The following is a 12,127-nucleotide window of genomic DNA, read 5'->3' as shown; positions in this document are numbered from 1 at the left end:
AGAAAAAAAAGACACCCTCACCTACTGCCCTCTATGTATAAAGTGTATTTAACTGCCTGGCTTTGGGCACCAATTCCACTCTGTTTATATTGTTACTAGGGATGGACACAGTAACGTGTTATTTTTGCGTTAACTAATGAATTCATTATCGCAGACAATTATTTGTCTCCCATTAACGCAGTTTTTATTACTTGTTTTTATTGTAAACGCCTGTTGCTCACCGGCTTTTATTTTGAAAAAGTCCATCTTGAGCGAGCAAATATGGAGAAGGTTACGAAACGTTTACATGGCCATTTTAATTTAAAAGTTCTTCCAGACGGCACAGTCAACAGAGCCAAAGTTATCTGTAAGCACTGCAGCGTTGAATTGTTTTATCACTGGGGTACTTCGATAATATGACTGTACAGTTCCAATAAAAGTGCTACTTTTGAATTCATTATTGGATTTTGCATATAACAGTGCGATTAATCGTGATTAATCACAGGAAATCATGTGATTAAAGCAATTGCAATATTAAAGAATTTAATATTTGCCCAGCCCTAATTGTTACTTTTGATTTTTCTATATTTGACACGGGACTCAGTGTTATCCATCATCATTAGATGCACACTATCCTTTAGCTCTTTACTATGTATTATTCAGGTTTTAATCATGTTCAGGATATGACACAGAACATAATGGATTCATGATCCATTCTTAGGACTAGCTTTGGTAGCCCTCTTTCTGACAATTTCTGATACTTTATCACGCGAATGTTATTAATGTTTTCATTTCTGTCTTGACCATTTTCTTAATACCCTATTTATTTAAGTTCTACACCTTCTTTCATCTTCCTCTACCATTTAAGGTGTATGCTTTCTGCCTTTATCAAAATTTCAGAAGCAGTTTCAATGTTATCCAGATGAAAATTGCAGTATTACGAAAATATGAATTTACCTACATTACCTTATCTGTTGTAACAGGGAGGAATCAATAGGAATTTAGACAAACAATAATGCAAAGTTTCTACTCACCACTCTCGACCTTGCAAACATCAACATCCTCCAAAATTGACGTTGCAGTACTTGGCACACTGAATCCCTTTGGTGTTGTTTAGTCCAGTCATGCACCTCCTAACTGAGTGGCAAGGGAAGAGGTGAGTTAGAAAAACAGGAAGAATTGATGGGAGCAATGTGCAAGGACGTTAGTTTATTCAGGTATCTGGTGAAATCATCAAAACCTAGGAAGGTGCAATTATTGCAAATGCTTCAAAAACTACTTCAGGGTGAAGCAAAAAGTTCTAAACTGTGTTGTTACGTATGTAATAGATACGTATAGATAATGTACAAATTGTTATTTTTTTTTACTAATCCTGAGGTGTGGCAATGTTATTTTCTCAGTCGTGACACCTACTGTTTAGAAAGAAGACTGCAGCGAGTCCAGCTTGCCTCAAGCGCCGCCATGAGTAGCAATGGTGCTTTGTTGATGTCACAGTGTGCTTGTGCAATGCCAATGCTGCAAGCATAATTGGCCCATAATTGACTTTTACAATTATTTAACATTGATACTTTTGAGTAACAACCGCTTTTAATGAGTTTTTAATCACATTCTGATCACAATTGACACTTGCACTATACATTGCTGCTGCTATCGTAAAGTATATTGTAATCATTATATTTTACAATTTTTTTCTGTAATCACAGCTCATTACTAATTTAATTACTGGGTGTCTATTAATTAGAAAGGCACTGAAATAATTTAAATATCTGGGTTTTAGATCACTGCTTGTTTGTATAGAGATTCACCTCCATATTCAAATGATCCCTATATGGCTCATATGATTTATTTTTTTGCATGCAACATAATTATATTGCCTATGCACGTCACTGGAGCTCTCCAAAGTTGTCAACTGATGTTTCCTAATGACAGTTTTTCAGTTGACCTGACCACCCTGAAATGTTTCACACCATGTACTGTTGCAGTGCTATTGTTGATTTCATGGGCGTGTTCTGGTGTTGGGCGGACAGTCCTTCCTCTCAGTGTTACACAGCTGAGAGAACAGAGGAAAAACGTGCCCGCACATGTGAGTGTTCTGCTCAGGGAGGGCACGGGGTCTGTATTGTTTTCAACAGATGGGAGTCACAGGGGTGGGAATGGGTGTGTGCATTTATATGTGTGTATGTGCATGCATAGGGGGCCTGTTGGAGTGTGTTCTTCCTGTCTGTCAACAAGTGAACTCCCCCTTCATCTAGCAGTTTCTAGGACGTCAGCCAAGATGACCAAACACACCCCTCTGTTGTTTACATGTCCACTCTCTGCTTATCTGTCTGCTCATCTGCTGCCTCCATCTAGCCATCTACCGATCTATTAGCTAAAAGACCTATTTTCAAATGTTTTTGCTTTTTTCTCTCTGCTTCTTTTTTGTCCGATAAATTTCCACATAGTGACAGGCTGTACAGGTTTTATGCCTCTCTTCTGATCGCACATCTTTTCTGTTCAAGGACAGTCATCTAATGCAAGTTATCTTATTAAGTGTCACACTGTCTCCTTATTTGCTTTCAGCTCTGCTTTGCAAAAGAAAACAGAAATGGCCAAAGTTATGAACGTAATAAAGCAAATCCTTTGAGGTATGTGATTAGCCTTGGAAATATGCCCACACTTTTCAACATTACAACCTTCCTGTTTCTCCCTTCCACTAGTACACACACTTATTTTCCCCATTTCCTTCTCTGCGATAAAACGTTAGTGGAACAAGCTGCTTTGATTATGAATGTGGATGCAATTTGCTTAGTGGTCACTAGTGGGTGCTATAGTTACACGTCAACGCTGAAGATTGTAGTAGTCTGATAGGGAGATAGAAACAGGAGCGTACACAGTTCCTCAATGATGTTTTGTATTAAAATTACTATAAAGATGGAATGAAAATAAGTAATTCGTCTTACATTGTTACTTTTGTGTGTTTACAAGGAGTTGGAAGACGACTTTATGCAAGAGCACAGGACAGTGCAGTGCTGCAATGGTTCATGCACGACTAGACAATACTCCAAGGCATACTCAGTCTAGTGTCCCACTAAGAGAATGACTTAGCACAACACCAAATGATCCCACTCTTTGCAGGGTAACCTTTTGAGCTGCATTAACTGTGGTGAGCAAACTCACAACTATGTTGTCATGCTCATGTAAACTATTGAGTGGTTAAGAGTCAAAACTCAAAACAGTAGGATTTTTGAGAGGGAACAAATCAAGGCCTTGCCCAGCAAGCAATGGACACTCCCAAGACATCCATGTGACATTTACAACATTTGCTACGTCTGCTGCTCGTTCCTTTAACAACATTTTGAGCAGGATGTTGGCGAATGTGATTGATATCCGTAACAAATTGCTGTTTGGTCTTGATGGAATTTTGTTAATTAGACATAAATTAGACCTTAGTAAGAACAGCTCCCCACAGATAACCTTTTCTTCTGGGAACACTACGACTTTTCTGGGTTTTATTAAACATATGTGTGGTGTGTGCGTGTGTCTTTACATTTACGTCACGCACATCCTTTAGTAAACTTGGTTTATTAAGGCCTTTAGAAGGGCCTTTCATTTTTTTTAAAGACATGTTTCCCTCCATTTGAAAAAATGTTTGTCTAACGCTAAACATGGATGTACTGACAGGTTTTTAAAAGTGTTCACTTTGGAAAGGTTTTTCAAAAATCAGTTTTTTTGACAAATAATATAGTTTGCATGTATATGAGAGGTGCAAATGCACAAGGAAGAGCTTGTTTGGCTAAATATGTGTATTAGTGTGAACAGGGTTTAACCTTCTTTGTGGAGGGCTGCAGTCTTTAAGTGCCTTTTTGTAGGGAAAGAAACTCTTTTGCAGAACTATGCACAAACTATGATTATCATAAATCTTGTATAAGATGAGTATAAGATGACCATGCATAGCTTGTGCAGTTGCACTGCATGCAGCTGATTTTAGGAAGCTTGATTCATGTTAAAATCTTTGTTGATCGTGTGATTTGTATTAACAGATATTTGCTATATTTTGATTGGCTAAACAAATAAAGTAAGTGTCTCACTGATTTGCCAAGTTAGCACACAGTAGTGAAAGTAGTGAAATTTGATGCCAAATTAATTTTCTACTAAACAGTTAGTGTCCCTTCTAAACATGATTTATTTTAATTGCATTACATTGACAAAGTTTTACAAAGTTTTGCTAATTTATCAAAACCGTGTAGTAGTTCAAATAGTTTTGCTTTCTTGTTGCTTTTTCTTTGTACAAGTTTTACCAAGTTGGTTGTGTTCACACTCCAGGTTTGTTTAGCTTCTAATCATCATTTACACTCAAAGTTTAAAGTCAGTGAGCTTTCCACATTGAAATTTAATTTACCACATCCTTTGGCTGCCTTACCTACCAACTCTGTTCAGAAGGCACAGGGGAATATGTTTTTTTTTTTGTCAGGTTTTGTCACAAAACTCAAGAGAGCTGCTCTGAGCAAAGGGGAGAAAGCAACAGTCACAAAACACCATCAGTCTGAAAGTATTTCTACTCATAAAACTTAGGTACAATGCTATTTTCAACAATAAAATATATTTATTGTATGCACAAAGAGGTTGAAGTAACTGAGATTTTAGCAAAAGCACATAGTATCAGTCTCGCTAAATATTTGGATTGCAGTTCTAGACCAATATTGCTTGATCATTTCAGATAAATACTGCCAACCCCAATCAGCAGTTTATTTGCTGACACTTTCCCAATTAATTCAAGCCCTCGCTCACAAAATTATGACAATATGACTCTGAACAAAGTAAGAGGAAGTTTCGGAATCCATCTGTCAAGTTTAAATGTATAAAAGCTTTGTGAGACAGTTGGTCTCTGGTATTTTACTAAAGTTGACAGTACACTTGGTCCCAGCTTACTTATTGTAATAAATCCTTTAAATGCACTTCTTAATGATGCTAATATAATATCTTATAAAGCTGTTCAGGAGTAAAACATTGCTTTTTGCATTCCCCAGTAGGAGATAATCTTCTTACATAATGCAATTTAGAGTTGGCTGATGTTATTATTGATTAAAAAAGATTAAACAAAACATACATGTGATGCCATTTGTCATATTTAATCAGAAAATGAAATTACATAATTGTCAATTTGAGCCATAAAAAGATCATAATGTTCAGCAATGCAGAATACGAGACATATGCCTAACTTTTTCTGTGTGTTAGTAATGGGGAACAAGTGTAAATGTTTAGCATTGTCTCCTTCAGTGAATGTGTCTCTGTCGGGGCAGTTTGCAGGAAATACCAGGGGATTAATCCTCTGTTACAGGGTGAGCGTGTTTATGGTATTGTGTATTTTTGCAGTGTTGGCAATACTGGAGAAGAAATAGGTGCTTTTTGGTGGATGTTTGGATGTAAGCCTTTGAATTTGATAGTTTAAATGATGTGTGTTTATCTTTTCTTGAAGTAGAGGTAGAAAATGATGAGCCTCTGTGTACATGCGTTTTTGCTTTCTTATTGGTGTCACATAAACACCAAACTTGTTCGTACCAGTGCTCCTCATGAAAACCAAAACTGGGTCTTTGTAGGGCAAAATATAATTTTCGGGAGTCCTTGTTAAAGTTAGGGTTATGCAGGAAATGGTTAATTGGAAGCCAATGCAATGGATAATAAGGATAACTAAAATGAGTGTGTGTGTGTGTGTTTGCTCAGGCATATGTGTGTGAGAAAAACCTCCACAAAGGGATGAAGAGTGGTGCATGGGGCTAACATGGTCATTGATGAGCAGTGAGAACTTAATGAAGCAGCTTTTACTTCCTGTCTTCCGAATTTCCTTTTTTTCTTGAGTAAAGGGTGACGATGGAGGTGGTCTGGGCTCTCTGTGAGACCACTGTAGATACTTTTAAACTGCTTTTATTATTGTTTTTCTTAGACAGGAATATTGTAAGTATTGTAACTATGTCGGGAAACCTATCAATGCACGTTTTAATCGGTATTTCTGAAAATTAAGCATAGACTGTTTAGGAATATACAGAATGTGTTTTGGAATTCAGTCTTATTCAAATGTCAAATTGTATTTTAAGCAAGGACTGCAAGTTTTCTTTTTTTAAAATCAAAAGTGACTGGGTGTTGTTTTTTGGGTGTTGAAAGTTACTAGAGGGGATTAATCTAAAGGGTGACTACAGGCAGAGACAGTGTTAATGAAATATTAAAATGGACTCAAAACAGAAATTTGCGGAGAAAGCATGGAGGAAGGGGCTACGGATGCTGTGGGGGACAAACAGGGAGAGGGTGGGATCGAGCAATGAATGAAATTAAAAGTGGTGCGACTTAGAGGTCTAAGGAGGGAGGGAGACATGGGATGAGAAAAAAGAGAGGAGGTGCAAAAGAGATGGATAACCCCCTCCCCCTTTGCTCCCGTGGAGAGGTAGGGGCAGTATGACCCCCCCTCCCCCCGATTTAGGAAGAAAAAAAAAAAAAAACCTTTGTGAAACTTTCCCCGACAGAGGGAAAGAGAGGCAGAGTGCGCTCAGAGGTTTGACAGTCAGGATCCAATTTAGAGGAGAAACAGAGGAGGAAAAAGCAAATCAGACAGTGAGGAGTAGGGAGAAACCAGAAGCTTGGGGCTTGGGGTGAAAAAGAGGGTTTGTGTCCAGGAAAGTCATGGCTTTGCAGTGTTGGGCAACTCTTCTCCTGCTTGGATTAGACTTGAGGTTTCCCACTGCTCTGTAGCAGCAGCATCATCACTCCTGTCTGTCACCATGCCGTCCGTCTCCCTCAGCCTTCCGACAGCTCTGACAGGACCCGCACGCACCTGGGTCTGTCTGTCCTGCATGTTCTGGGTGAGAGAACTTTTAAAAAAACAAAATGTTGTAATGTCAATAACCACTTTGCACAAGATAACAGATGTTTGTATATAACTTGACCATGGAAATTCGATAACTTTAAATTTTCAGTGTTACAATGTTTGCCAGTGTAGAATCACCAGTGTCAGACAGATCATCTTTATGATGCAGTAGGTACAGATTTTATGGAATAAAAGTTGTTGGTTTTTCCAGTGTTGATCATTCAGTAAGCCTAATCAAGTCAAGTCGGTCAGGGAATCTGTTGGGTGGTCTGTGTGTCGGGGGTTGGGTGGAGGGTTAGGACACCAACTGTGTGGGGCCTTGGCATGATGACACATTTGAATGTGGGTGATATTATGAAGGAGAATGGGAGGGTGGTCAAATCAGAAAAAAAGCATTCTGTCTTGTCTCTTCAGAATTATATTTCCTATTGTTTGCAGTTGTTGTGCCTTGAATCAAATATCAGCACTGCTCTCTTTCCTTCTATCCTGTTTCTCACCCTTCCTCACTCCCTTAACCTCTCTGTGTCCCGCAGTGTTTGGCTCTAGGTGGTTGCGACACACAGCTATTTTTTGCTTTCTCCTGTATAATTCAATCTGCCGTGCATTCCCGCTCACAGTGAGTGGTTGTTCGTGTGCACTTGTGTGTCCTCGAAGCAGCGATGTGGTCAGTTAGGAACTGTATTTGTGTGTGCATGTCCACGCTAAATATGTTTTGACTCGTGTCTTGACATTCTGTCATTAAACATTGAGTTCTCTCCTAATTTGTGCTAATATGAAAGAACATTCCTGTCTCGGATTTACAACATTGCATGCTACTCTCCACTTTTGGGCTGAATAGAAGATGAAAGAGGAGAGTAGCTGAATAGACCATTGAGATCCATCTATCCCCATTCGGCAGTGGTCCTCTGGGACATGACTGCACAGCACTGGCAGAGCTGCAGCTCTCGGTGAGGGGACTGGATAATCTTACTGAGCTCTTCATCAGTTAATTACCATTCTTTCTTTTGAGGAGCGGGAAGCGAGGTGAAAGGGGGAGTTGTAAAAGAATCTCAAAGCCCCCCAGCTAAGCTCTGGGTCACTGATTGACTGCATCAGAGCACTGTATGACAAAGCGAGCTCACTTAAGGGGGGCGGGGTTCAATCTGAGCTCCTGTGTTAATATAATATCTTTGTTTTGTGCTAAAACCCTTCATTTAGGCACACCTTATTCCTTATAGACCAGAGTTTGGGTGAAGCAGACTCTATACTCTTCCTGAACAGCTTGTGGGATGGTCATAGCTTCAGAAACCCTTTCCTCCAACTCTTGCATTGTTAAAAAAATCCACGAATTTCTTAGACCAGTCATGCCTGTAAAGGAAGCTGGTGATTTCACTTCAGGCTGTGATTGGAACGTAAATTTAATCTCTTTGCACTCTTTCTTTTTTGCTTGCTACTCAACTATTCTTGGCAATTTTCAGGTCAATGACACTGCAGCCCATTATACAAGGGAAGAAACCCCTTCATAGTAACAACTACCTCTTAGTTTTCCATGGGAAATGTGAACATTTTAAGAAATGTAATTATTCAGCATTATTGAGCATTATTCAACCTAGGAATTACTGCAATATTTCCTAGGTTGAATAATTCTACACACATGGGTTTCATCGGCTTTACTTTCAATAAGCTGTGATAGGAAAATGACACCGGGGTGAGAACTGAAAATGTAGACTGTCATGGTAGTTGTGGCTGTTTGACGTCTCCTTTGGTAACTTTGGCAAATTTTTGACCTGTACAATATGAGCAGAGTCAGTAAATTCTGGCTGTGTGAGAAGTTAACACTTTACGCAGTACTGTGCAAAAGTGAGGAGCGACCCCTAATTTCTTTGTATTTTGCCATGAAAAAACGGAATGAGGTGCAGCGATTTACTGAAACGTGAAAACATAAATTAATTTAAAGTATATGACAAAATCAGAGGATGAGTTTGAACATCAATATTTGGTACGGCCACCTTTATTTTTCACCATAACCTCTACCCTCTTAGACAGGCTTTCTTTTGATTTCCTTAAGTAGTCTTCAGGAATAGCTCTCCAGGCTTCGTGAAGGACATTCAAAGCTCTTCTTTGGATGTTGGTTGCCTTTTGTTCTCTTCAGTCAAGATGGTCCCACACGGCTTCAATAATATTGAGGTCTAGGCTCTGGGGAGGATTCACCACTCCACAAGACCTATTGCCACTGATTGGCAGCTCCAATTCTTGTGTGTTTTGATGTAGCCTTTTCTCCCTGTTTCTCTTCCTTAAGAATGGCTTCTTTACAGCCACCCTTCAATGATGCTTCTGATGAAGCTTTAGTGAACAGTAGATGGATTAGTTGAATAGTTTGATGCATCTGGTTCTCTGTTTCTTAAGGACATCACTTTCAGATACTGTTCATATGCTTTAGATAGTTTTTTAGCACCCACATGTGGGCACGTCTTGACTCCCAGGGCGTTTGGCCGGAGGCATTGGGTTGTGCGCTGGCCCACTCTGTTTGGTTGTCTGGGGTGGCTGACCATCTCAGGTATTGGGCGGGGTCACTGCTGGGGGGTTTGGTGGCACTTAGGCTCGTGGGGCCCAGGTCCAGCACTCGACGCGTGTCTGGGTGGCAGGGGCCTAGTGGGACTGGTAAGCTGGGTTGTCCCTGTGTTGGGCTGTCTGGGATCTGTGCTCCGTGGGGGCTGCTGATGGACTGGGTTTTGGGGCCCCCTCTGCCTGCTTCTGATTGCTGGGTAGGTGGGCGTTGGCCCTGTGCACTCATAACTGAGCACAATCTATTTTTCAAATATATTTTGCATGTTCATGCACTCATACACACATTCATTCACCCAGTCACATGTTTATCATACAGTTGCTGTGTCGTCCTGTGGTTTTAAACCCTCTGTATCCTCAGTTATGTTATATGTACTTGCTGCTGGTGTTGTTGCTGCTTGTTCTTTTTTTGCTGTTGTTGTTTTTTTTCTCTCTGTTTGTCTACTTGCAGATGTTCCTGATGGTTCTCTGTCTGGTTTTCCCACATAGGCCCTAGGGTGTTTTCTGTTTGGATTCTACAGATGTAGAAGCTAGTTGTTTGATTTTATCTTGTTTTTCATTGTCTTCTCTGATAATTTATTTCTGTCTCTGTCTTATTTTTCTTTCTTTTTCTTTTCACCCTCTTTCTCTGTCCCCCTGTCAGGTTCGGCACCAATATATGTAAAGTATTGTAACAAAAATAAATGAATAAGCAGTACTTGAAAATTAAGGGGAGCTTTACATTCATAAAGCTTCCTTTGGCAAAGCAAATGTGTGTGGCATAAAACGATATTCAGATTATTTCTTAGTCCAGTTTCCCGTTACACTGCAATATCATAAGTTATCATAATATCATAAGTTTTTGGCTAATAGCTCTTTGGGAATCAGCTTCGATGTGCAAAAATAGTGATTGATTTCAGTCAAACTGTGTAGTCGTTGATATATTTTGAACAAATTACTTTCCAGAGATACAGGCTGCAAGTGCAAAGTGCCTGAAATTGTTTTTTGTGTATATACAACTCTGGTTCATCCATTGAGTTTACAGTTCAATCTTAAGTGGCTTAACGAAAAAAAAAAAAACATTCCTCTGAAAATGGTCAGGTATAGGGACTGGCCTGAAGATGAATGAAAAAGCAGCCAATGTCTGCAGACAAAGCCTTGAAAGACTCTCAGAAACCTAGAGAACTATACATCATGATCAATGCATTATTAGCAGGCTTGTGCAGAACTTAACAATCTTTTGAAGAGATCCATTTAATCTGAATCAGGTGAATTGAAGCAGGGGGACATCTGAAACCTGCAGACCAGCGGCCCTTGAGGACCGTCTTTGGACATCTCTGCCCTAAGGTTAACACAACAACCTTTACCATTTTCTGGGAATGTGCTTTTCAGTGTTGTCACAAGATTAACTTTCCAGGTATTCCAATGCTACAAAAGACTAAAAGGTTCAAATAAATTGCTAATGGTAAGACTGCTTCTTCTTTCCTAAGATATTTTGTCTATGAGTTCTGCATACAGTAGTATTGATATATCATAGACATTGTCCTTGGACAGCTGGGAAAGTGAGTACAGCTGCAAATGCCATTAAGAAGTAGCTGGGCTTTAGAAGAAAAAGATGGAGGAAGAATGAACATGAGCGAGTGATTCAGGAAACAGATCATCTTGAAGAACTCGACAAAACCTGTTCTCTAAACCTGACTTAAACTGGGAGGGCATCCTCTTGTCCGAGCAGGATCCTCTCGGATAAAAAGAGATTTTTCCAGCATGGTAGCAACTTGAAGGACAGAGGAAATGAACAGGAGATGCTTCTGGCAACAGACAAAATAAACACTGAGTGCACAAGAAGCCTTGAAAGAAAATCTTCGGAAGAGTGCTGCCTCTCCATCAAGTGCTGAATAATTAATGACAGCCAAAAATAGGTTTTATAGATTGTTTTTCAGGTTTGTTAGAGGGAACCAGAAAACAAATCAAAACATCCTCAACCCTGATGATAGTCCTTTGCCATATGGGGACAGCTGTTTATTTACACTTTTTAAAAAAAAACACTTTTTTCTGTTTATAATAGGATGCTTGCCAGGCTATTACAACAGTGTCAGAGGCGTAATCAGGTGTCTCTGATCAAACAAGGTGCTGTTAAAGAAAACACAATCTGTTATTTTTTATTAACAGCTATGTCCTTGAAATTTTAACTTTGAGCTTAATAGTCAGAGTGGAAGAAGAAAATCTTCATAATGATCATCATTCATCGACGTACATTCAGTCTATCTAGGCTAATTTTCAGTCTGCAAGTCAAATGTGGCCCAAGTCCCATTTTTTCGCACATATGTATCATGACAGCGTGACTGGCACAAGTCACATGGAATATGATTCTTTTTTCAAATCTGATTTGGGTCACTTCAGTATGTGGTCATAAATCCGATACAGAGTCGATTTTTTGCAATGCGATCTCAGTCTGTACAATCAAATCCCAATTCATGTGACTTCCACGACAGTGACTTCCACCTGCGCACAATTCTGCAGAGGTGGACGTCACTACTTGTCTACGTCTGTCTTTTGTAAACATGATAGATAAGGCACAGACGTTAGCCAATAGAAGACCAGCGAGGTGATGCCTTGATAAGCATTTGAGGGGATAATTCCTGTATTAGTGACATCTTTATTTTTTTGCTCATGCCTTTCATGCCTTCTTTGTTGTTTTTTGCGCATGCAGGTTGGTTCAGTATAATGAATCATTCACACTGAAATCTGATATTGGCCACATTGAAACAAGTAATGTGAATAGGAAAA

General features: G+C 39.4%; 1 protein-coding gene across 6 annotated transcripts in view; it reads left to right on the top strand.

The window, feature by feature from the left end:
- Positions 1 to 12,127, top strand: part of tns1b (tensin 1b) — a 186,150-nt gene that overhangs the window by 27,129 nt on the left and 146,894 nt on the right. The window contains exon 1 of one of the 6 annotated variants that reach the window (XM_072397918.1): positions 6,492 to 6,812. The exons of the other annotated variants lie outside the window; for them this stretch is intronic. Coding sequence (XP_072254019.1) covers positions 6,732 to 6,812 — 81 coding nt within the window. The 5' untranslated portion in view covers positions 6,492 to 6,731. Of the gene's footprint in view, positions 1 to 6,491; positions 6,813 to 12,127 lie in introns of those variants that run through there. 6 annotated transcript variants of the gene reach the window in all.

This window comes from Leuresthes tenuis, unplaced genomic scaffold (genome assembly GCF_036924035.1).
Source record: "Leuresthes tenuis unplaced genomic scaffold, fLeuTen1.0.hap1 SCAF_12, whole genome shotgun sequence".
Taxonomy (NCBI): Eukaryota; Metazoa; Chordata; class Actinopteri; order Atheriniformes; family Atherinopsidae; genus Leuresthes; species Leuresthes tenuis.
The sequence above is the reverse complement of the archived record's forward strand: the minus strand, read 5'-3'. Positions and strand labels throughout refer to the sequence as shown.